The sequence below is a fragment of the Aedes albopictus genome, chromosome 2 (assembly GCF_035046485.1).
Source record: "Aedes albopictus strain Foshan chromosome 2, AalbF5, whole genome shotgun sequence".
In the NCBI taxonomy this organism is placed as follows: Eukaryota; Metazoa; Arthropoda; class Insecta; order Diptera; family Culicidae; genus Aedes; species Aedes albopictus.
The window spans coordinates 67,945,570-67,971,825 of NC_085137.1; the positions used below are offsets into that span (position 1 = coordinate 67,945,570).

The 26,256-nt window shown below is 38.3% G+C and overlaps 1 protein-coding gene across 3 annotated transcripts in view; it reads right to left on the bottom strand.

Moving 5' to 3' along the window:
• Positions 1-600: 600 nt before the first annotated feature.
• LOC109423925 (uncharacterized) overlaps positions 601-26,256 on the bottom strand; it is a 223,564-nt gene continuing 197,908 nt past the window's right edge. For all 3 annotated transcript variants that reach the window (XM_062849813.1, XM_062849811.1, XM_062849812.1), the window contains 2 exons: positions 14,616-14,758; positions 601-2,611 (listed from right to left, as the gene is read on the bottom strand). In XM_062849813.1, the coding sequence (XP_062705797.1) occupies positions 856-2,611; positions 14,616-14,758 (1,899 nt within the window). In that variant the 3' untranslated portion in view covers positions 601-855. The remainder of the gene's footprint in view (positions 2,612-14,615; positions 14,759-26,256) is intronic.

Here is a 26,256-nt window from a genome sequence, read left to right on the forward strand (position 1 = left end):
ACAATCGAATGTAGTAATGCATCCACTACATGGCGACCGTAACAGGGCAACGTTATCTTTTAATTGGGACGTTAATGCCACTCCCATCATTTCGCTGTTCTATTCTTATGTATTACTATGATTCTCAGGTAAAAGTAATATACCCAACAAACATTTTTGCTGAACAAGACTTTAACAAACGGTTATGAAGCGAATTTCAGCTTGAGAAACTCTTAATCAGCTACTTCTGTTACTTGGGTAATACTTGGTTAATATAACCCTCGTTTCTTCTTCTTCTCCAACGGATAGGCTTTCATGTCGCTTCTATTCTCTACCCAAACTGCCGTAGTACGAACTAAATGTTCAAATAGCTATTCTAGTCTAGTCTCTTCGCTAATCAGTTAACTCGTTTGCTAGTGATTTGGTTCTCTATGGAATTGCACTCGAAGAAAATCGAAGAATTGTTTGTTTTGATAATGTATCCCAAAGAGACTAGGTTTGGTTTCCTTTAAAACTTTCTTTTCCTCCTAAATATTTTCGACTTATGGTGAATTAACTGCCTTCGGTAAAATTGAGCTACCAGTAGTTGTTATCGTTGAATCATGTTTTTTTTTGTCCGTGTGCTACAATTGGTTTCGTACGAAGAATATTTTACTAAAAGATTCCCTAAAAGACCTGTATTGGCTTCGTTCCCCGTTTCATCGATTTCACTACCGCCCCTCTACGCACCAGAGTACAAACCGCGCTGTTTTCCTCCTAAAATTTGAATTGGTTTTCTACTCCTCTCCCCCTTGTCTTAGACTAGTACGATCTCATATCAAACTGAATTAAAATCGGTAGAAAAATAGTTTACGGAGCGCTACAACTACTATATTATCACAACATTTGTTCCGACTCAGTAGGTGAGATGGGCGACAGTTCCATGCCCTCGAGGAGGGGCGTCTTTTCCTCGTTGCCACTGCCGAAGCCTCCGTCACTGCCCGCAGTGTCGTCAAGGTACTTTCGGACTTCGGCCGCACTGCTACTTCCGCTGCGGCTGCGCTGATCGTGCCTGCTGATGGGAGACCGGAGCAGCGAGTCTGTCACGCTGCTGCTGTCCTGGTCGCTGCTGGTGTCGTCCGTTGAGGAGTTCTCCAGCTTCCGAGCTTCGATCTCCGTGCGGTCTTCCCAGGAGCAGCTCTTGGTTGAACAGTTGGATGTACTGCTCACGGTTGGATCACTTTCGCGTTTGCCTTCTTCGGAGAAGTCCTCCAGCGAGATACTGTCCAGGATGGTGCTGTGTTTGAACTTGGCCAAGCTGAACAGTTGTTGCCGGTCGGCACGGGTCCGTCTGGTGTTCATAACGACCGGTTCGGGGGTCAGAATGAACCGCTCAATCTCCGCTACTGCGGAAGTAGTAGGCAGTTCGTGCGTTGAGCTTCCGTGGCTGAGTAGTCGGTCGATCTCGCTCTGGGTCGTTGACGAGGGAGACATATTGAAGGACGTCTCGAACAGGCATTCGTTGGACTTTATGAGCTTGTTTCGCCACTGGTAGGTCTTGTCCCTGGGAGTGGACAAGCTTTGAAGATTTTGAAACGAAGCGTTCATCTTCTTCGTTAGTTGATTGTACTGAGCGGGAGTAACAAGTTGCTTCGGAGAAGTCGGAGTCAACGTTGGGGGTAACGATAGTTGATGATGGAGAGCCGAACTTGGCTGCTGACGTGGCTTCTTATGCTGTAGTTGGTTCTGACCTTGTTGTCGCCCGGAGTGGTTGGCAGAAGCGGTTTCAATGGGCATAAATGCGGTATCGATACGGCGTTCCTCTTCGAATGAACGGAAAATCTTACGAGTGCTATTTTTGATAGATTTGTTGGCCGTGCGGGACGTATAGGACATGTCTTCGAATGAAGATACCCTGTATTTCTGAGAGAATACTTCCGTTGTGGCACATTTGCGTAGTGGTGATGAAGTGTAGCACAGCGAAGCGTTGGTCGTTGTAGATGAATGAATGTTTATCACTAGTTTTGGAGGTTCTAGGTATCGCGATGGACGATTCGGAGAGATATCACGTGAAGATGAGGACCCTGGTTGAGTATCTCGGGGTGATATGCTAGCGTGATCATCGTGACAAGGAGAGGAGCCCGTCGAATCGATATACTTTAGTCCGGCCATGGAGGTGGCAATGGTTTCCGACCCATTTTCCACCAGCAGGTCTTCAACCCCTTCGTCGATTGGGGAATTCATCGATGCAAAGCTGCTGAGTTTAAAGCTGGACGCTCGGGAAGATTCGCCGTCGGTCATTGAACCAAAGGCGGAATCCTGAGAGGGATTGCTGAGGCCGAGGATCATACCTCGGCGGCTGTACTCCATCCGGCGTGACTTGAGGTTCTTGTACGCAGACGATGGATTCAACTGCTGTAGTTGTATCGAGCCAGCGGACGACGACGTTGAGCCCTGGGACTCGATCGAATCTATACGAATGATTGTATTACTATTGCTGTTATCGTCCGACTGAACGTTATTGTCACAGTAATGTATCGGCGAGCTCAGTGGGTCGTAATGGGCGGGATCGTCGATACGGGCTGATGCTATAACTATTTCATCTAACAGATCTTCGGAATCACTACTAGACAGATCGGAGGATTCTACATCACTATTGGTTGGTTATGATGTTGTTGATATTGATTATTTGGCAACAAACGAAGAACCAGAAAAAGAAAAGAGAAAAGATAAAACACAACATAAGCTGGTATTGTTATATGTCCACTCACACTGACGGAACCCTAGCGAGTTTCGCCAACACTTAGAGATTCTGGAAATGGTTCAAGTCTACTATGAATGCTAGTTTAGCTTTGATATCAATATCGATTGGTGTATTAATTGCAGAGGTGGATGCTAAAGTGTGGATGTTGTGCATGAGGATCGAAAGCAAAATCAGAATAGAACATCAATAATCCGAAAATTGTGCAGAAGGAAGCTCAGGGAAGGGCGTTAAACAATCTCTAACTAGATTTATAGAGTTATTGATTGGGGCAGGTGCTAGAGCGATGCATCGTGGTAACGTAAAACATAGAAAACAGACACATAAGCTAAGGAAACGAAGAAGCGTGTTTACAGGTAGGCGGTTTTATTGTTGCCAGTTGAAAATGCAATAAACGTAATAAAGCTATAATGGGCTAATGTTTGTGCTACTGAAAAACCATGAGCATGAGTGTTAAAGAAAGGGGGCGGAGATAAGCACGTCGTAAATTCAGCTTTATGTACTGCACAGAGCCATAGGGTATGCACTGAGATGCTTTTAATTTTTCAACAGCGTTTGTTTTACGATGCAAAATGAGTGAAATGGATGAATGTGATAAATATTTAAAAAAAATAGGTCTGATTACTCGATGGCAACAGATTTGAACTGGAAATTGATACGATCTTAGGGGCTGTTCATAAACCACGTTGACCAAAATTTGACCATCTCAGACCCCCCTCCCCCTCGTAGACTTTTGTCCATACAAAAATTTTGAAATTTGTATGGAGCGTAGACTTTGGCTAGACGCCCCCCTCCCCCCAAAAAGTCTACGTTGGTTTATGAACGGCCCCTAAACGTATAAATTCCCCTGTGAAGATCATTCGTATTTAATTCGTGCTAGTAGCCTTTCCTCTTTTCAACAATATTTAGTTTTGAGAAACTTTCGAGTTATAAGAGTTTCAATGATTCAACAGTCAAAAATCGAAGACTCCACAGAAATCCTTGTGGCTCTAACTAATGGGGGGTTCGTCAATTTCATCAACCAAATGCATTTTCAAAAAGACTTACAAGGGAAGGTTACGATGGTGTCCCCCGGGGATTCCAACCGGACTATTTTTGTTGCATTCTACAATGTAGTATGTAATTCTACATGTAGAATCTACATGTGGAAATATGAATAAATCCAAAGCCTTTCGGGTGATGGGCCAGTAGTGTAGTCAGGAGGGGCCCTTAAAGGGGCAAACTAGGCAAAATATAACATTATTGAAAATGCTCAAACGTCATGAAAATGCAAATTTCATAATGTATTGTAGTAGAAACAGGCAGAATATGCATGAATACATGATTTCGTAACAAATTAAATTTACCATAGGCGTTGCCAGGGTAAGATCCAGTTATTTTAATAAAAATGTATCACCTTGCTCATCACCCATCTCGCCCTGGCAACGCCCATGGTAAATATTTTTTTTTACGAAATCATGTATTCATGCATATTTTGCATGTTTCTACTACAATACATTATGAAATTTGCATTTTGATGACGTTTGAGCATTTTCTATAATGTTATATTTTGCCAAATTAACTCCTTTGAGAGCCCCTCCTGACTACACCACTGATCCATCACCCGAAAGGCTGTGGATTCAATCATATTTCCACATGTAGAATGCAACAAAAATAGTCCGGTTGGAATCCCAGGGGGACACCATCGTAACCTTCCCTTGTTAGTTTTAAGTTTTTTCTATGGGTATTCTTGTAGTAATTTTGTCCTGAGGGCTGGCCGTATTTTCTAGTAGGAAAGGATGCATTCCTTGTAATACTCCTGAATTTATGAGTTTTTTTATTTAAGCAATAAGGCGGTGGAGTTTCATGGAGATTTATTTCTTAAGACCCTTGGGATGCTTTTTTTTTGGATATTTTTACAAATTATTGTTACTAAAACTCTCATCAGTGATCAAAGCTTGAACATTTTCGTAATTCCTACTATGGCCAAATAGGGAACCATTATAGCCATAACTGATACACTTGTCCTACTAAATTCCAATACAATCGAATACTAAGGGTCTGTTTCAATTGGAGAATTAAAATTAATTTTCACTTAAACTTGACAGTTCGATAATTATTTCCTTAGGAGAACTGTCAAGTTTAAGTGTTGAACTGTCAAATTTAGGTAAAAATTAATTTTAATTCGCCAATTTTAACAGAACCTTAAACAACAAAAATAGTTAGCTATCAGAAGTAATTGTGCATGTCTAATTTCAGTTTTTGAAACTGTTCTTGTTATATTTTGAAAACATAAAAGAAAAATTGCTGATAGAGTTCCTCGTCAAGTTTTTGTAAAAAATGCAATAGTTGAGAAATGTGCAATAAAGGCGAAAAAAAATCCTGCAGATAGATGTTAGTTTTTTTAACATTGGCGAAGCTAGCTTTTTTAGGGAGACAGTGCCCCGTCTCTCATCCTTCTCTTTCTCGTGATTGTTTAGGAAAGTGAAGAAGAAAAAAGGAAAAGCTGGCTACGCCAATGTTTTTTATCTGTATTAACGAGATTTTTAACCGCAGGCTAGAAACTCGCTAGTACTCACATTATGTGAGTTTGATGGGAGTGGAATTCGAACCCTGGTCCTCAGCTTGAAGGGCATGCGCTTTAAACCTTCACACCAGATTCTTTTCCAATGATTCAAAATTCAATCATCGCGCATCAATAATGACAATGTCGCAGCCTGAATTTATTGCAAAAATCCACCCAATGCGACATAAGTTTGTCCCAATCTGAACAAAATAGAATAAAGATCATACCGATCATTTGAAGTTTTTGAGCCTTGCATTTCGATTTTTGAGCGGTAGCTTCGAGTCTGCAAACACTGTAAAGCTGTTGAAAATCTACCATATCGTCATTAAATCTGAGAAAATCTTAGAAATATGGCCCAAGGAGTCCAAAATGCATATATAGGGGACTAAGTTTTGATGGTTTCACTACTTCTAGAAACTGAGGTCAAAATTTTGTATTCATTTTATGTGTTGCACAGTGTTGTCGAATGCTTAGGAAATTGATTCAAGGTTTTTAGTAATTTCAGAAAATTGTAGAACGATGCTTTAGGTGACTTGTTGGATTGAGGTGGGACAACAATGTATGCGAAAATTTAAAATTAATCAGATATAATCAGCTAAAAGTTTTTTATACGTCATTTGAGGTCCCAAACAACTGTGCAAAATTTGGGCATGATTTGGCCTACATTTTGCGCATCACGATTGATGTTTGTATGGAATTTTACATGGAAATATACCTTTGTGTATTTTACTTGAATTTTGTTAAAAATGTCCCATTTCTTATTACCAATGATGTAAAAGTATAACCAAGGACGTGTCGAAAAACTTTGTCAAAGACCGCAAAGCGAATGCTTGCGGAATACGTTCCCTAAGCAATTCTTACCAAAACTGAGATTTTATCATTGTTGTTAAATGTTAAGCAGACGATCAGTAAGTTATAACTTTTGTTACAAGACTCGGGTCGCTTTGCGGTCTTCGACAAAGTTTTTTAGGACACCTTATGCTATACTTTAACATCATCTGTAATATACTTTTAGAAAGATTTTGATCTTCTATGAGGAAAATGAAAAAAAAATAAGCTTTCATATAAACTTCAATCGCGATACGCAAAATGTAGGCCAAATCATCATCCAGAACACAAAATGTAACCAAAAATAAACTTGATCTAAAAAAACCATCACTATGACCCACGCCAATATGAATACAATTTGACAGAATTGTAAAAGAAATTCTTGGCTGAATTCAAATATAGTTTTAAGTATATTTCACACCACCTAAGGAGCAATAAATATCTTGATATGCTTGCTGAAGGCAAATTAAATCGACCAGAATTTTGATCTTTTGTGGCACAAATTTACTTCATGTTACTCGAAGATTGACCCTATATGAAAATTAAATAATCTCATGTTCTTCAATGTTCTTCGAACATCGTGATACTTGGTGGGATAGTTGTATGTCGACAATAATCAAACCCATATATTTTATTTTGTCATTGAAACCCGAGATGAACTAGCTCAGGGCTAAAAATCTCGTTAATACAGATGAAAAAAAAAAAAATAAAAAGCATAACTTTTGAACCAGTTGACCGGTTTTAAACTTCTTTTTTTGTTTAAAAGCTATTGAATTCTAGTTTTTAGGAAAACAACGTTGTAGTTTTGTGTAAAAACATGCAAATAGCACAATCATGGGTCCCCTACAACTCACTAATAATCATACGCGACTTGTGACGTAGTTGGGGGGCAAGGCTTCTCAAAATCGATGAAATTCGAAAAATATCGACACAGTTTATCTTATTTAGGCATATTCACGTGAAAACTAGTACATTGAGCTGAAAAAAGTTGAATATTGTCCAATTTTGGAGAGCTTCGCCCCCCCCCCCCCCCCAACTATGTCACAAGTTGGCGCCTATGTTAATTGTTGTGTTTTTTCACGATCTCATGATCGCGGGACCAAAAGGGTATCCTGGTTTGATATTTTTATCACAAAACTCAGGAAATTTGACGAAACATATCAAAAATTCAAAGATGTAGGTTAGTTTTTGAGAGATGGTTTTTTGAAAATGAAGAATTATTTATTTTAATAGAGTGACTAAGGGTATTATCGGCAGGTTTGTTCTCTTCGTCATGGGGGGTTTTGTGGATAAATTTCCGGAAATTTGGGCATACATCTTAGCTTGGATGGGAAGGATTTGAGGCCAACTCTGAGTTAAACAGCTTTCAAAAAACCCCCATGTTGAAGAGAACAAACCTGCCGATAATACATAATTTCCCCTACTAGCTACTCCAAAACCTCCAAAAAATAATGCATTGTATTGCATTTTTGAGTGATTCCTGAGTGTATCAATAGATAGGGTGACAATGGGTATTATCGGCAGGTTTGTTCTCTTCGTCATGGGGGGTTTTTGTCAGCCTGAAACTTGGCCATATAATTCAGTTGGGAAGGATTTGAGACCAACTCTGAGTTCAATAGGTTTCAAAAAACCCCCAAAGACGAAGAGAACAAAACGGCCGAGAATAGGTAATTTCCCCTATAAAGGATTCAAATTATAATCAAATTTAAAAAAGTGTGTTGTATGGAAAAATGTGACCTGTTATTTTCAAAAAAGAACATATTATAAAAGCTATAAAACATTTATTTCTGATTTTTTGTATGTTACGCTAAATTTTCTTAGTTTCCTGATAAAAATATAACACTTGAAGAAACTTATACATTCAACTGGTTCAAAAGTTATATTTTTTTCAATTACCTTTCTTGAAATAAGTAACCATAACAACGAAATTAATATTGTTAGCTAATATTTCGCCTTTGCTTCAACTGTCCTACGTTTCGGTCATTCACCTTTTTAGCAGCTGTGATTACAAAAATCTTCAAACAGATCAACTCCATTAAGGTGATATGGTGCGAGTCCTAAAATGGGTAATTCTGCAGTCACGCATCTGAAAAAAATTTCATCGCGCTCACTGAGCATACAGGATGATACTATTTTTTGCAAATATTGGCTTTGGTGGCTGAGATTTATCACTTTGAAATTTCGAGCAACATATTCAACATGGCTGCCGATGTTAATGATGGGCTCGGCTTTAAGGAAGTTTATCCATGAAATAGTTGCAACAACAGCGCAGGAGACGATAGGCACCGCTTAGTGATGCCAACTTCTTCTTCTTCTTCTTCTTTGTGGCGATCCGAAGCCTTATTTAAAAGACTAACTGGAGACCCCAATGATGCAAACGAAATAGTTGGTTCGACGAGGAATGCCAAAGAGTGACGAACGAAACAAATGCTACCAGAAGTCGAATGCTAGTGGCCGGAACCCGGCTCAACCGAGAGCGGAACAGGGTGGCATTAGCAGAGAAGAAATGAATCCAACGCAGCAAGAAATGGTAGGAAAACATGGAGAGAAACGATATGCGGAGATTTTATGCGACTGTCAAAGATGCACGGCATAAGACTAAGCCAGTGCCCGCTATGTGCAAAATGACGGGGAACCCGCGCAGAAGGGGGTATCAACAGCATAATAAAATGTGTTATTTTGGCAAAATAACTGAGTAACGCAAAGAGATATTTTCATGTTATTAACATAACATACCATGTTATAAACTTGTCTGTCATAAGCGGCAAAATAACAAAATCATAACAAAAAAATGTTTCTGGAAGACCAGTTAAATAACAGGTTTTGTTATTTTCATAACAACTTAATAAAAGTGAATTTATACAATGTTTCAATAACAAATTTTGAAATTAAAAAGTTATTTATAACAATATGATGCAAAATGCGTTATAATACCAGATTCATAACAAATATTATTTTTATCCTCGCAAGGTAGGTATGTAACCCTTAAGTTCGAGCTATTTCAGAGGTGCTATTGATGATCAAATAATGGTGCACTCTCAATAATACAATAATAGCAAAACTTGTTCTATAACGAAACATCTTATTAAAATGTTATTCAATGAAAATATACCAATAGCAGGATCATAACAAAATAAGATTGCCCAACGAAACCTGTTATGGAAAAGATATGCCTCAATAAGTTAATAATAACAAACCAAGATATAAAAACAGGTTTTGTGATACAGTTGTTATTATTTTGATATTCTCCTCTGCTCGGGAAGGAAATTTGCTGACTGATAAAACAGCAATGGCAGCCAGATGGTAGGAGCACTTCGAAGATTTTCTGAATGGTAACAATAAAGAAGCAATCAGGTACAGGATAACCGTAGTGAATGACGGTCAGGCACTGTGGTGCTGATCACCAACACTGGATGAGGTTAGGAAGACCCTTAAGTAGATGAAAGCAGCAAGGCTGCTGTAAACAACAAGATCTCGGTCGAACTTCTCATGAACAGAATCGAGCAACTACTTAAAACAATCCGCCAGATTTTTATAAAAATATGGGAGTACAGTAATGTTCTGATTTTATCCTGTCCTCGGCGCATCAGTCCTTTAGTTTTTCATCAATTTGCTGTTACATTTAAGAACAAGAGTTTTCCCTCTTCTTCAAGATGAATGTTGAAGGCGTGTGTTGCAACATTAAAAGTATTGAAAATGCGTATAGATTTTGAAGAATACTTCAAAGCATTTTTGAAAAGGGGCGTGATGAAATCAGTACAATACTGTATGAAGAATTGCCCACCAGCTGCCCAATCTACGAGAAAGGGCGCAGACTAGGGTGTGCCAATTACAGAGGGATTGCCCTTTTGAACTCGGCATATGAGATACTGTCGCGTGTTCTGTTCAACAGACTGAGACTTCTTGAATAGTCCTTCGTCGGCGAATACCAGGCTGGTTTTCGTGAGGGCCGATCGAAGACGGATCAAATGTTTATCCTGTGGATGATGCAAGATCAATTTCGGGAATATAACTTGCAGACTCACCATCATTGATTTTAAAGCAGCGGGTCAGTAAAAAGAAATGAGGTCAGAATGGCAGAACTTGGTTTTCCGGTGAAACTAATTAGGCTGATACGCGCAACGCTGGATGGATCAAAATCAAGTATTCGGATCGCAGATGAAGTATCTACCTCGTTTGTGGCCTTGTGGCGATTAGGAGGTCTGGCGGTGACGATATTGATCTTATCGGCTTCTCTTAAGGACAAGGTATTTGGAGTACATAGCTGAAAATTTCCAGAGCACCGTTTTTTAGAACCGTTGAACGGATTTGGATGAAAATGCATCACGCTAATTGTTCAGTGGTTGTCAATAGCGTGATGCATTTTAGTCCAAATCCGTTCAACGGTTCTAAAAAACGGTGCTCTAGAAATTTTGAGCAATGTACTCCAAATACCTTGTCCTTAAGAGCAAGACAGCGACAATAGACAAGACGATTAACTCTACCAAGACGAAGTATATGATTGTAGGCTTAGTGGTATTAGTACTGAGCTGGTGATTGATGGGGATGTGTTTGAAGCTGTAGCAGATTTTTTTTTATCTTCGAACAGAATTATGACATGTGACAATGACGTTTATCGTAAAGTAGACTTCTGAGGGCTGGACGCGTAGTGAAAATGTCAGAAGAAAGAATACCGAAAATGGTAATCAGCAGGGAGCCTAGTATGGTAACAGCATACCTCGAATGTAAAGCAGGAAAACCTCCGATTTCGATGTCATTAAAAAAGTTTTTTTTTTCCTGAATAGCACCTACATAAACATCACTCACTAGCATACGGATTAGTATTACTAATAGAAATTGATGCATTCCCTTACCTATAAAAATCAAGATTGATTTTTTTTTGTGATTTTTTTTGTGTAAAACCATAAAGCTGATTATTTTAATATCAATTTTCACTTCCCAAATTGAAAATTGCCCAAACACAACATTTAATTTTGTAAGCATTACTTCTTTTGGTTACAGCGGCATCTGATGGTTAGGCAAGTCGGAAATCAAACTCATCATAATATGATTGATGGTGATTGCTAAGAAAATAAAATTGAGATTGTTAATGAAAATTGCAAATAAATTTTTAAGTTATAAGAAAGAGGAAGTGATAATGAGTTAGTGAGTGAATTGATGGATGGTAGGGATTTTTTATTCAATGTCTAATGGCGTATGGATGACGTTCTTTTAATTTTAATCCAAAGAGTTTTAAATACACCTCTGTGCAACCAAAAAGGAAATTAGGGAAATGAGACATGTATGCAATAGTAATAATAAAACATTTACATTCACATGAGTGTTTCTTTCTCCTCATGCATTGAACATAGTTAATCTATAGGAAACAAGAAAGAGATCACTATCATCTTCCTAAAGGAGTTCTCTCTATTCTAAGACATTTGAAGGCGTTCTGTTTTAGTCTACTCGATTTTAGTAGAAGGTACGAGTTTCGATACTTGTACACATTCACGAAAGAAGAACATGAGATAATTATTCAGAAGGGCAGTCTTTATCGATCGGATGTTATGCCTTTTCGTGAATACTGATGAGTAGCTGCCGATCCATCATTATCGCTCAAAGGATCAGCCATATCTCCACCCGAGCGCGATGAAGTGCTCAATAACTAAATTACTCGGACTTCATGCTACTGTGATCACTGTGTGTGTGATGTGTGTCTTCGCGGCGAAAAAAAACGGAAAAGGTGTTCCTACTATGTGTAATTCTATGCGACAGGCTTCGAAGCAATAACAAGGCGAATGGCGACGGCAGCAACCGAAGAGAAATCAAATAAATCAGAACATTCTCGGAAAACGACAGAGTTGCGAAGAATAAAGTTACTTACTTTTCCTGAAACTAGAACCATATCGTATTGGATGTCTTGGTGTAGTTATTGGGTTCTGATTACCTCGAACTCGGTAAAATACGATGGCTAATAATAATAGGGAATTCTGGTAGGAAAGTTACAGTGATATACCTTCGTAAGCAAGGGAGGGTTTAGGTTCTTATCTAGTGCTTTGTTCCTACATTCTTAATGATTTCCTATCAATCTGGGAAGGGCACAATCTGGAACGAGTAGCGAGGAAAAGTTTGTTGATTTGTTTTGCACGAAAGTTTGAGCAGGTTCTGCACAGTGGGATGATCTCCGGCCAAAACCACGAAACAATGCCATTTTTGACTTGATATTTTTCGTGCACTGGATTTCGTGAGTTATTTACTTTTGCATCAGCATATGACTCAGCTAACTTTTGAAAAGGGTGCATGAAAAAACTTAATTTTCTTCTTCAAAAAATTATAACAATTCTGTTTTTATGAAATCTTTCAAATATTCTAACATATCTTCGAAGACATGATTTCAATCCAACACAATGATTTCAAATTACAAATTTTTGAAGAAGAAAATTAACTTTTTTCCTACACCTTTTTCAAAAGTTTGGCGGAGAATAATGAAACTGTAGTAATACTTTTTTTTCAATTTTTATTTTTATTTTAATTCTACACCATGCCTTATCCTTATGGAGGTTGCACTGAGCTGTTACTTTCATTCTAGTGCTCCAATATTTATGAAATTTGGTATGTGTATTGTCAAGATAGTATTCTTTCAGAATATGCAATAGAAAAAAAAAAGATTTTCATCTTGAGGGCGCAACTGTTTAAAGTTTTTCTGTTCTATAGTGGAAGATTTCTGACAGAATTTCTATTGTAGTAAAATGTCTGGCAAAATTTCAAACAGCTATTATGCAAAATTTTCTGGAAATATTTTTCAGAAAATTTTAAAAAGTTTCCTTTAGTGGCACAAAAATATTGTTGAACTTTTTTGGATAATTTATATCAGACTTTCCATTCATCTTGTTGGCATGATTTCATGCGACTATTTTTTATATTTTTTTAAGAAAAAAAAAGATTTTTTTTCATAAATTCTGAAAAAAATTACCCCTAGTATTTATTAGAATTTAATTGCTAGATTGCTCTAAAAGTTCACCAGAAAATGTGAAATCCTAAGAAGAACAATCATTTCATTGAAAAAAAACCTTTCCTTTGGCAGCTTGGAAAAAAGGTAACTTATTAAGAAATTTCATGTGAAATCCTTAAAAAATCCTTAAGAAAAACAAGAAATAGCAAACTATGTTTGAGATCCACGTCCCACTCCACTTATCAAGGTTTTCTCTGAAAAATAGAGATACTTTCCAAAGAAAAACAAGAACAAAATTAAGTTATTTTGCAAGAAATTACTCAGCAAGAAACTTGTCAAATATATTTCACAATATGTGGAAAGATTTTCATTTTATTTTTTATTTTCTTATGATTTGCTCTATACTTTTTCCACGAATTTCATAAAAAAAACCTTGAAATTATAGAGAAACAATCTCCAAAAACTAATCTTATTTTTTGGATACAGAAAAAAAACAATGATTTTTTCCAGGAAGTTTATGGTAAGGTCGGTCAAGATTTTGAGTGAAAAAAATTAAAGCAAAAGTTTTAAAAAGGTACAGAATAGTCTTCAAATATTCTCTCCAAAACATTCGTTGCGCCCTAAAACAAGCATCTCCAAATTTCTTGAATTTTTGTTTCTTTGTCCCGTTTGTTATGTTTGCCCCACTGTGCAGAACATGTTTTCAAAGTTTGGATCATTACCTAGATTTGCTTCCCGAGGTCCGACGTGGAATGGGTTCCAATTCACCCAGCGAGAGGTGTTCAGAGGACACGCCGAAAAAGAATGCAAGACAGTAGGTTAAAGGAGTCTATAAACTGGATATTGATGACTTGTATTTCAGTGTACCTCAGTGTACTACTACTCTTCTACTCAGTGTATTGTTTCGAACGCCAACACCAATAATAATGGGAAAGCGGTCGCGTCGAAGGTGGAGGCCCGTGGTGCCTTATTGATTTTGTGCTACGTAATCGTTTCAGCTGGGATTTTCCTTTGTGGAATTTAACTTTCTGCCCGAGGAGAAAGTTGGTACACGATTGCTACATTGTTTTCTGTTTGCTGGGGGTGTGCGATTTGGTCTTCCAATAAACATCATCGTTATCGCCAGCATCGCCATCATCATCAGTGTCACTGGTTTTTGTAGCAGTGCATAAATTGGCATAACATCGGAAGATAAAGACGTTGTTGGTTTAATATGAACAGAAAGGACAACAGGAAAGAAGGAAACAGAAAGTCTGTGAGTCAGTACAGTTGAGAGCGATGAAAGCTAAGAAAGTAAGTAACATTCATTATGAGATGAAGCAAACTGATGCGAAACAGCTATAAAATAAAATATGCTTCCTTTGAATTTCCTCCAAAGTATAGAGAACAACAATAAAGATTTAAAAATATGAGCAGGAATCGAACCAACCAAACACGAATTGTGTCATATTGTGTGAATGCAAATGGTTTCAGATTACAGCGAGTGTTTCGATTGATTGACTGCTATAGATGTAATTTTGTATGAGAATGGCGGTTTTTAGTTCGTTTTTTTGTGTCCAGATTAGTTCAGCTAATGACTAGTGACTACACACCCGGTTTTCCGCTCACGTGGCGTCGACGGTGGAGTGCATGGCGAGCTGCCTTCGCTGTACGATCCACTCAGTATCGCGCCCTGTCGTCGGCGTACGGCGTTCAACAGACTCAACGTAGAGCTACTCAAACCATGCTTGAAGGACTGCCGGTGCCGATGCGGTGATTGTTGATTGGTTTTCGCGAAGTTGCCGTTCATGAAAGTAAAACAAGATGAGTGGATGGATTAGTGATCAGATTTATTATTGTTGGAGAAATATTGGTATGAATTGCAGTTTCGTTTTAAGACATGTCAAGTCTAGAAAGAGCAGTTGTTAGTCTGCATTAGTTGTCAGAATTTTAGTTTATTCATAGAAAGTACTTTTAATATCATTCATTAACCCTCTAATACCCAACTCCGCCTTTAGACTGGGTATAGTTTGAGCATTTTTGTATTTTATCTTTCCTGGGTAATCAAAACTTTTATATTTTTTGGCTGATATATACAAAACTATCTTAAAATATTTTTTGGAGTCTTTTAGAGCGTATTTACATTTTTTTTAAACCATTCAAAAAATAATGTTCGGTCACTTTTCAGATTTCATTGTTTCTTTTGTATTGAATCGCAACAGTTGACATATTTTAAATTTTTGTCAATCATTCTTTCATAGTTAAAGGGTTTAAGGGAGTTGATTACAACTACAATGATTCTTCTCAAAGTTACACGGAAAATAAAATTTCCCAAGAAAAAATAAAAATAAAATATAATAAAATAAAATAAAACAATAATCATAAAATCTCAAAAGATTTTCATCTTAAAAAATCGGTATGCTTAATAGGCTTTTCGGAAATATGTACAAGTATAGCGATGTTCAAAAATAAAAATTAGAAAAATCAAACACCAAACTTCACAAATTTGCGAATTAAAAAAATCACCTTCCAAAACATGTAGGGTATTGTACCATTTGGGCAGGTGTACCTATTTTGGGCACTTGCCGCTAAAACTAAGTCCATTTCAAACCGATTGATTTGAAATTTTGTACAGAGTTAGATACTGTACGTGCCTAACTCTATACAAAATTTCAAATCAATCGGTTTGAAATGGACTTAGTTATAGCGGCAAGTGCCCAAAATAGGTGCACCTGCCCAAATGGTACAATACCCTATAAATCCATTTTAGACGGAGTTTAGAAAAAAATGTTTAAAAACTTTAGAAAAAGTTTTTAACTTGTAACAAATAGTAATCATTGAACTAGTTTACAAAATAAAACGGAAGTCTATCTATCTACGATCAAATTCCATAAAGCATAATAATGTACTGATTTCGGAATCATGCTACAATTTTTGTACATCAGATTTTATGTTATAGCTGAAAATGAAATTTTCAACTGTTTTGATTTTAGGAATTGTGGTGCTTTATACACGCGCAGCAGAACCTGGGACTATAAAAGACTTAAGGAGGTTTTCAATACTATCCTAAAACTAAAATAAAAGGTGTTTGGTTTTATGACGGTTCTCAAAACGTCTACAAAACTAATTGATCATCAAAATGTCACTTGAGATATGGCCACTTCTGGAATTCGGAAAGATTGTTTCAGAATAGACTTGAGCGGCGACTATATTTTGCTCGGCGGTGGCGTGAAAGCTATTTTTGGCCTATGGCAACTTTTGGTGACAGCGGTGGCAGCATTAATCCGCATGACCAAAATTTGACCTTAGACAAAGCAAAGAAGCTGTAACTATGCTCTAGAATCTGTTGTCAGAGCATTTTCGTGACCATTGATAAATTGCTACGCTTGAATTCCATTGTTTATTCCTGTTCGGGTCCGTCACTGCGACCAGTTATTATACCTATTGTGGCATTATCCGTATCCTTGGTGAAGTACATGCCAAACTGCTATTGAACGGCTATTTTGATAAAATTTGTTTTTGTTTCGTTTTCTAAGAAGCTAGAGAAGCTATCACGCTTGATCATAACATCGCTTTTTTCACACTTAAGAATCCCCGAAGGATTTTCAGTACGAACCTTGAAGGAACTGCAGGAGGAATCTCAGGAGAAACTCCTGGAGGAATCTTTAAAAGAACTCGTGGAGGAATCCCAGAAGGAAGTTCTGAATTAATCCCTGCAGGAAATGCTGTACGAAGCCCTGAAGGAGCTTCTGATGGAGTCCCTGGTGGTTCAATAGTTTCTCATGGAGAGATTTCTGCAGAAACTGTTGAAGATCCTGACTGAAATTCAAGAGAAAAACCAGAAAAAAATCCAGGAAGTATCCCAAAGGAATTCTAGGAGGAGTCCGCGAAAATAAAACCAGGAAGAATACTCAAAGGAATTTCTGGAGAAATCGCCTGAAGAATTCCAGCAGGAATACCCAAAGGAATTCCATGGGGAATTCCAGGAGCAATTTTCGAAGGAATTCCAGGAGGAACCCTTGAAAGAATTCCAAGAGGTATCTTCGAAGGCATTCCAGGATGAAACCCCGATGAAAATTCAGGAGCAACCTCCGAAGGAACTCCAAGAAGAATACCCCAAGGAATTTCACGAGGAATCCTCGATAGAAATCCATAAAAATTGCCAAGTGAAATTCTAGGAAGAATCCCTGAATTCCTGGAATCTTCAAAGGAATTCTAGGAGGAATTCCCAACGGAATTTGAGGAGGAATCCCCGAAGAAATTCCAGGAGGAATTCCCGAAGAAATTCCAGGAGGAATCCTCGAAGGAGTTCCTGGAAGAATCCCCGAAGAAATTCCAGGAAAAATCTCCGAAGGAATCCTCGGAAGAATTCTAGAAGGAATTCCTCGTAGAAATTCCAGTTGGAATCCCCGAAGAAAATCTCGAAAGAATTTCAAGAGGAATCCTCGAAGAAATGCCAAGAGGAAATTCCGGGAGGAATTCCCGAAGAAATTCCGGAAGGAAACCTTGAAGGAATTCCAGGAGTAATTCCCGAATAAATTCCAGGAAAAATCCCCGAAGGAATCCTCGGAAGAATTCTAGAAGGAATGCCCGTAAGGATTCCCCGTAGAAATCCCAGTTGGAATCCCCGAAGAAATTCTAGGAGAAATTCTTGAAAAAAATTCAAAAGGAATCCCCGAGGAAATTCCATGAGGAATCTCCGAAGAAATTCCAGGAGGGATCCTCGAATGAATTCCGGAAGAAATCTCGATGGAATTCCAGGAGGAGTCCCCGAAGGAATTTAAGGAGAAATCTAGAAATATTTCCACGAGGAAATACGGAATGAATTCCAGCAGGAATCCTCGGAGAATTTTCAGGAGGACTCCACAAAGAAAGAAGAAATTCCAGGAGGAATTCCCAAAGGGATTTAGGAAGAATTCTCGATGGTATTCCAGGAGGAATCCCCGAAGGAATTCCAGGAGGAATTCCGGAAGGAATTCCAGGAGGAATTTCCGAAGGAATTCCTGGAGGAATTCCCGAAGGAATTGCAGGAGGAATTCCCGAAGGAATTCCAGGAGGAATTCCCGAATGAATTCCAGGAGGAATCCCCGAAGGAATTCCAGGAGGAATCCGCGAAGGAATCCTAGGAGGAATCCCCAAAGGAATTCCGGGAGGAATCCCCAAAGGAATTCCAGGAGGAGTCCCCGAAGAAATTCCAGGAGGAATTCCAGGAGGAATCCCCGAAGGAATTCCAGGAGGAATCCCCGAAGGAATTCCAGGAGGAATCCCCGAAGGAATTCCAGGAGGAATCCCCGAAGGAATTCCAGGAGGAATCCCCGAAGGAATTCCAGGAGGAATCCCCGAAGGAATTCCAGGAGGAATCCCCGAAGGAATTCCAGAAGGAATCCCGGAAGGAATTCCGGGAGGAATCTCGATGGAATTCCAGGAGGAGTCCCCGAAGGAATTCCAGGAGGAATCCCCGAAGGAATTCCAGGAGCAATCCCCGAAGGAATTCCAGGGGGAATCCCCGAAGGAATTCTAGGAAGAATCCCCGAAGGAATTGTAGGAAGAATCCCCGACGGAATCCCAGGAGGAATCCACGAAGTAATTCCAGCAGGAATCCCCGACGGAATTCCAGGAGGAAATCCAGAAGTAATCCCTGAAAGAATTCCAGGAAGAATACCCGATGGAATTCCAGGAGGAATATCCGAAGGAATTTGAGGAGGTATTTCCGAAGGAATTCCAGGAGGAATCCTCGAATAAATTTGAGGAGGAATCCACGAAGTAAGTCCTGGAGGAAACTCCCAAGGAATTCAAGGAGGAAATCCTGAAGAAATTCCAGGAGGAATCAACGAAGGAATGCCAGGAGGCATCACCGAAGGAATTCCAGACGAAATTCTCGATTTCGATCGAATTCCAGGTAGATTTCCGAAGAATTTTCAGGAGGTATCCCCGATGAAGTTTCAGAAGAAATCCTTGAAGGAATTTTGGGAGGAATCTCCGAAGGAATTCCAGGAGGAATCCCCGAAGTTATTCCAGCAGGAATTCCCGAAAGAACTCTAGGAGGAATCCCCGAAGGAATTGCAGGAGAATAATGCCAGGAGGAATCCTTGAAGAAATTCCAGAAGGAATCCCCGAGGGATTTTCAAGAGGAGTTACCTAAGGGATTCCAGGAATAATTCCCGAAGGAATCCCAAGGGGAATCCCCGAAGGAATTTCAGGATGAATCACCGAAGGAATTCAGGAAGAATCCCAGATGGAATTTCAGGAGGAATCCCCAAAGAAATTCCCGAAAGAATTCCAAAAGAATTCCCCGATAGAATTCCAGTAGGAGTCTCCGAAAAAATTTCAGAAGGAATCCCTGAAGGAGTTTTAGGAGGAATTCTCAAAGGTATACCAGGAGGAATCGCTGAAGAATTCCAAAACAAAACAGGAGCGATCGCTGGAAGAACATCTGGAAGAATCCTTAAGGAAACTTTTTGAGGAATCCTATAAATAACACCTAAATGAATGTTAGTGAAAACTCCTGGACTATTTCCCTGAAGAAACTTCTGTGAGAATCCCTGAATTTCGCTGAAAGTATTCTTGGTTACTCCTGTTAGAATCTCTGAAAGATATCCGGGAGAGATCCTTTAAGGAACTCCTGGAGAGATCTCTGCAAGAACTTCTGGGGGAATCCCTGAAGGAATTCAGGAGGAATCTCTCAAGAAATAACTGCACGAATCCCTGTTAATCCTGGAGGAATCGCTGAAGGAATATCTAAAAGACCTCCTGTAGGGATTACTAAAGGATCTTCTGGAGGAATTCTCGATAATTTTTCCGGAGCCATCCTTAAATCCTCTTAAAAAATCTCTAAAGGAACTTCTGGAGAAAAACCTGAGGAAACTCCTGTTGGAATAGCTGCAGGAACTTCTGAAGTAAGGGGGCGTCCATTAATGACGTAGCTTTTCTTAAGCGATATTTAATACCCCTCTCCCCCCTCGTAGCATTTCGTCACAAATTCAGATACGCCCCTCTATAAATGACGTAGCTTGTTAAACACCCCCCCCCCCCCCCTCAACAAAATTTTCATGTAAAAAGAAAACTCGAACTTAGCTCTGATTTCAATTTTAACTTGTGTGTTAATAAAATATTACGAAATAAACACAATAGCAAGAAAAACTTGCCAACTGTCAGGTTCAGATCGCCGACATCAAGACCATAGGTGCAGGTGCAACCAGTGGAGATTATTATCACCAAAGTTAATGACTCAATAAACCATCCATCGTTCTGCTTGATGCCGAAGAACATATTAACCTAGAAGCTCTTCCGAAGGTATTAGTTTGCTCACTAATAAATCTATTAAGAATATCAAATTGGTTCCATTTGAATAAAAATCTCCACGACATTCTAAGGACCCTGCAGGAGTTTCTTCTAAAATTCTTACAGAAGTTCATTTTGGGATGCCTCTAGAAGCTTCTTTTGGGATTCCCATTTTTTGAGAATGTCTCCCTTTTTAGTTCCTCCAGCACTTCCTTCTGGGATTTCTCCATGAATTTTCTTTGGGATTCCGTTAGAGAATGTCTCCTTATTGTATTCCTTCAGGGGTTCCTTCAAGGTTTTCTTCTCCTCTCTTCCACCAGCAGTTTCTTTGGACATCTCTACTGGGATTTTAACCGGAATTTCTCTTCAGATTCCCTCAGAACTTCTTACTGTGTTTCCTAAAGAAGTTCCTTTCGGGATTCCTCCAGGAGTTCCTTCTTGGTTTCCTTCAGGGCTTCACTCAGATATTCATTCCAAGATCTTGGCATGCAACCCCTCCGGCATTCTTAAAAAAACCCTCCCAGGAGTTGCTTCTGGGATTTCTTCATGTGGTCTTTTTTGGATTCCTTCAGGAATTCCTTCCTGGGATCCCTCGAAGACTTCTTTCTAGGATTTATCCAGGATTTTATTCCCGGGACACCTCCAGTAACTTTTTCCGGCATTCCTCTATTCACTCCATCCAGGATTCCTCCAGGATCTCTTAGAATTCTGCGAGGAATCCCTTTACGGATTCGGAAGCAACTATTTTTGGAATTCCTCCATGATTTTCTTTCTTAGATTTCACCAGGAGTTACATAATTCCAGATAATCTTCCGTGATTCCCCAAAAGTTATTTTCGGGATTCCTTCAGGAATTCCTTGCGGAATTCTTTCAATTATTTCTTCCGTGCTTTCTTCAGAAATTAAACCAGGAGTTCCTTCTGACAATCAACAAATATCTCCTTCTTAGATTCTTCCAGAAGTTAATTCAAGATTTCTCCGAAAGCTTCATCTAGAATTGCTCCAGGTACTCTTCACGGAATTTCTTTTGAAATTTTTACTATTTCCTTTCAAGATTGTTCCAGGAGTTCCTTCTGAAACTCTTCTGGAAGTTCCTTCAGGGATTCCTTCTGAGATTCCTCATGATCCTATTGGAATGTTTTCAGAAGTTTTTCCCAGTAGGAATTCCTGTGGAAATGTTATCCATCTCCTGTTGGGGAAACCTATAAAGAACACAATGGAAAATTCCTCAATGAGCTCCTTAAGAAATTGTTGGATGAATTCTTCGAGGAAGTCTTGTAGAAACTATATAAGGAACTCCTGGAATAATGTCGCCACGGTGTGTCTTAAACCGTTATTAACAAAATAAAATACCCATCTAAGCGGTACCCACCATTCGAAAGATATAGTATCCAGGTATCATCTCTGAAATTTTGGAAATGTTTCATCGAGAGAATTGATAGTTTGAGCGATTTGAAATTTTAGGGCATTTTTCAATGAAATTCTCTTTGAACTATTAATATTCAATCGTGGTTGTATCACGATCGTGGTCATCAACCTGTGCCTTATAAATTTGGAATCAACATTTGAAACGTATGGTATTCGTGTATTCTTACTGAAAATTTGAGAACATTTTATCTACGAAATCAAAAGTTATCGTGAATTGAATTTATAATCCAAATTCATAGGTTTTTACAGTATTTATAGCAATTAAACAGTTACCATTTACTACAAATAACCAAAACCAATTCAAATGCCCGCTGTTGTAGTCAATCACAGCATTCAACAACTGGTTCAAATAGGATATAGATGTCTGGAACGTACGATATCTGTCCCATGTTTCTGAAAAATTGCTGGGAACGCTCTCAGTAGCTTGCTCTCCGAACACACCAAGAGATTTTCCAGTATGTACCATCTCAGACCAGCAACTGGAACTGCAAAATATGAAACTTTGACAAGTTCGGCAAATTAAGGGTCTCCCATATCATTCCAAACCTAGCCTTCAACGTGGTATAGTCTGGATCCAATTTATCTATGAAACAAGCTCTGTAGATGTCTTTGTACACAGCAAAAAAATCTGAATGTTACGTGTAACGTAATTCGAAATACAATGTAATATGAAATCATGTAAACGACATTTCGACATAACTTTCCATTTCATTTAGTGGAATTGACCGAAGAATGACACCATCCTTAACGTTAAGTTGCTTTTGCATTAATATATGATGCTGATCCTACATACGCATTCAATCGCATGGAACATTCTGTTATGAAGAAACAATAACATTAGATGTCTGCTAACTTTACATGTTTGAAATGTAAAGTTGACTGCATGTCAAACCAAAGATGGCGGCGATGTAAACAAATCGTTCGTCGGGTGAAGAAGTTGATTGATCAATAAAAATATCATTGCGACCAACTTTTCTGTAAGTATTTCTAAAATTATAATTTATTCATGTATCCCATTTTAAACACATCTCATTGGTATGTTTTGCAGGTGAATCCAAATTAGAAGAAAAACGCAGCAGCCGCCACCGCAGCAGCAGCAGCAGCTGGAAGCGGCAAGGAGAAGAAATGTTACCTTGTCGTACATCTTTCGCTAGATATAACACAGCAGCTCAGTGTTCAGGATACGGTGAAGTTTTTATAATATGTGTAAGAGTGCCTGGCAGATTTACTACCGCATATTGAAATATTGATCCGTAAATAAATGCTTTTCAAACAAACGTCAGACCAAAATGTTTTCATTTCGATATATTTATCAATCAAATCCGGACACCCATACGGCAGCGATAGAAGAAATGAAATTTACAGGTGTGCATAAAGTTTACATGATGACCAATGAAAACAAAAATAATTATAAAGTATCATGTAAAGATACAGCATATAACACGCTCCAATTATGTGCATGATATATGATGTAAATGTACACTAATTTTTCGAACTGTGTAGAGTTTTAATGCCTGAAATATAATTATAATTAAACCATCATAGTCGATTAAACGCTTACATTCAAAAGATCGTGTAGCTTATGACCTCCTTCAAAAACCATCAAAGCGATCATTAAATTGTGACATGCTTTTCCTGTGAAGTCATACGTTCGTTGGTGATGTCTCACAACAGTACCTTTACCTGTACCTTTGCAGGACTTGCTTTTTTGGCGGCTTTGTACAATGCATTCCAAGAGTTATGTGCAAAGCAGGTTGGGGAGTGGCAGTCAATATCAACTCCTGATCCATACCGTTAACTAAGAGCCCATTTAAACAACAAACTAGGAGTTTCGCTTACAAACTTAGATGTTTTCGCGTGCAAGAATGATGACAACGCTACTTCACCATGCCGTGAGGCTAATAAAAATCGCCTAACAATTTGCTTTAATTGCTGACTCGCTTCTACACATTACAAAAAATGCTGCTTTCCCTTCTCAATTTCTGGTAACCATTGTTACAGATCCGCTAGACATCCTTCACAGTTCGAAAAATTAGTGTACATTTACATCATATATCATGCACATAATTGGAGCGTGTTATATGCTGTATCTTTACATGATACTTTATAATTATTTTTGTTTTCATTGGTCATCATGTAAACTTTATGCACACCTGTAAATTTCATTTCTTCCATCGCTGCCGTATGGGTGTCCGGATTTGATTGATAAATATATCGAAATGAAAACATTTTGGTCTGACGTTTGTTTGAAAAGCATTTATTTACGGATCAATATTTCAATATGCGGTAGTAAATCTGCCAGGCACTCTTACACATATTATAAAAACTTCACCGTATCCTGAACACTGAGCTGCTGTGTTATATCTAGCGAAAGATGTACGACAAGGTAACATTTCTTCTCCTTGCCGCTTCCAGCTGCTGCTGCTGCTGCTGCGGTGGCGGCTGCTGCGTTTTTCTTCTAATTTGGATTCACCTGCAAAACATACCAATGAGATGTGTTTAAAATGGGATACATGAATAAATTATAATTTTAGAAATACTTACAGAAAAGTTGGTCGCAATGATATTTTTATTGATCAATCAACTTCTTCACCCGACGAACGATTTGTTTACATCGCCGCCATCTTTGGTTTGACATGCAGTCAACTTTACATTTCAAACATGTAAAGTTAGCAGACATCTAATGTGATTGTTTCTTCATAACAGAATGTTCCATGCGATTGAATGCGTATGTAGGATCAGCATCATATATTAATGCAAAAGCAACTTAACGTTAAGGATGGTGTCATTCTTCGGTCAATTCCACTAAATGAAATGGAAAGTTATGTCGAAATGTCGTTTACATGATTTCATATTACATTGTATTTCGAATTACGTTACACGTAACATTCAGATTTTTTTGCTGTGTTTGACCATTCATATACCACGTTGATTACAAAGCTTGTATCCCAAAAGTTTCATATTTATCGGTTCCACGTTAAGCAGTTCTGAGAATACTCTGAGAAATATATTAGTGTGTTTAGAGAGCAAGCTACTGACAGGGTTTCCAGCGATTTTGCCGAAACATGGGGGAGATATTGTACGTCCAGGACATCTAAATCCTATTTCATCCAACTATTGAATGCTGTGATTGACTACAATAACGGGCATTCGAACTGATTTTTGTTATTTGTAGTAAATATTAACCGTTTATTTGCCATAAATAGGGTAGCGAACCACTTGGGCAGCGGCCGGTATTTTGGGCACTCTTCGCTATAACTCAATCAATTCCAAACCAATTGACTTAAAATTTTGTGCACGGCTAGAAACTATACGTATCTCATCGCGTTCCAAAAATTGTGTCAATTGGTTCAAAATTGGCTGAGTTATAGCAGAAAAGTGCCCAAAATAGGACCCCTGCCGAGATGGTTCCACTTCCCTACCGTAAAACCTATGGATTTGGATTATAAATTCAATTCACGATAACTTTTGATTTCGTAGATAAACTGTTCTCAAATTTCAGTAAGAATACACGAATACCATACGTTTCGAATGTTGAGTTCCAAATTTATGAGGGACAGGTCGATGGCCACGATCGTGATACAACAACGATTGAATATTAATAGTTCAAAGAAAATTTCATTGAAAATCGTCCTCTAATTTCAAATCGCTCAAACTATCAATTCCCTCGATGAAACATTTCCAAAATTTCAGAGATGATACCTGGATACTATATCTTTCGAATGGTGGGTACCGCTTAGATGGGTATTTTATTTTGTTAATAACGGTTTTAGACACACCGTGGTCGTAATGCCAAAAACTTTTCTTTTGCAACCTTAGCAGCGTGCAGTGCCCTATAGCAAACAGCAAACTATTAGTCTTGAGAAGCATTTGAGCGAAATTGATTTTTGTCTGCAAACACAATATATTATTCTTTACGCAGGATTTCAAAACCACTTTCTCAGATACAGTTGTTGCGTCCTATAGCTGCATAGCCGGCATTTATTTCCATTATTTGTTATTTACATTAATGTGAAGAGAAAAAACATAATGCAATATTTTTTTTTTTGATTTACTGGATCATGATACTTAATGCAAGTAAAAATATGAAGATGCTTCAGGATATTTGAAGAACTTTCAGAAAAAAAACACATAGTAATATTATCATTTATAGTTACAATATTTGGCCATCTTAGGCTACTTGCCAATTTTTTTAGGCTGGATGTCAGCCTTCTACAGAAAAAATAATACTAAAATAAAAGGGTAAGGTTTTTGGAAAATTCGAATTATATGGCATCTAACACAGATCCGCGATAAATATTAGTCTCAGCGTATTTTTTGCCTAAAAGTTCTTCAAATATCTTGAAACAACTTCGAAGTTATTGCAATGCAACAAACCGTGATCGATTTACAATTTTTGGATGAAGTAAATTTGATGGAAATATTGCAAAACAAATAGTATGAAAAAAACACGTTCGGATAGAAGCTCATACATGATCAAAGTTTCATTTGAGTTTTAAAAGCTCGCGCTTACGCAATCCGTGCGTAATGCTCCATAAACAAAATA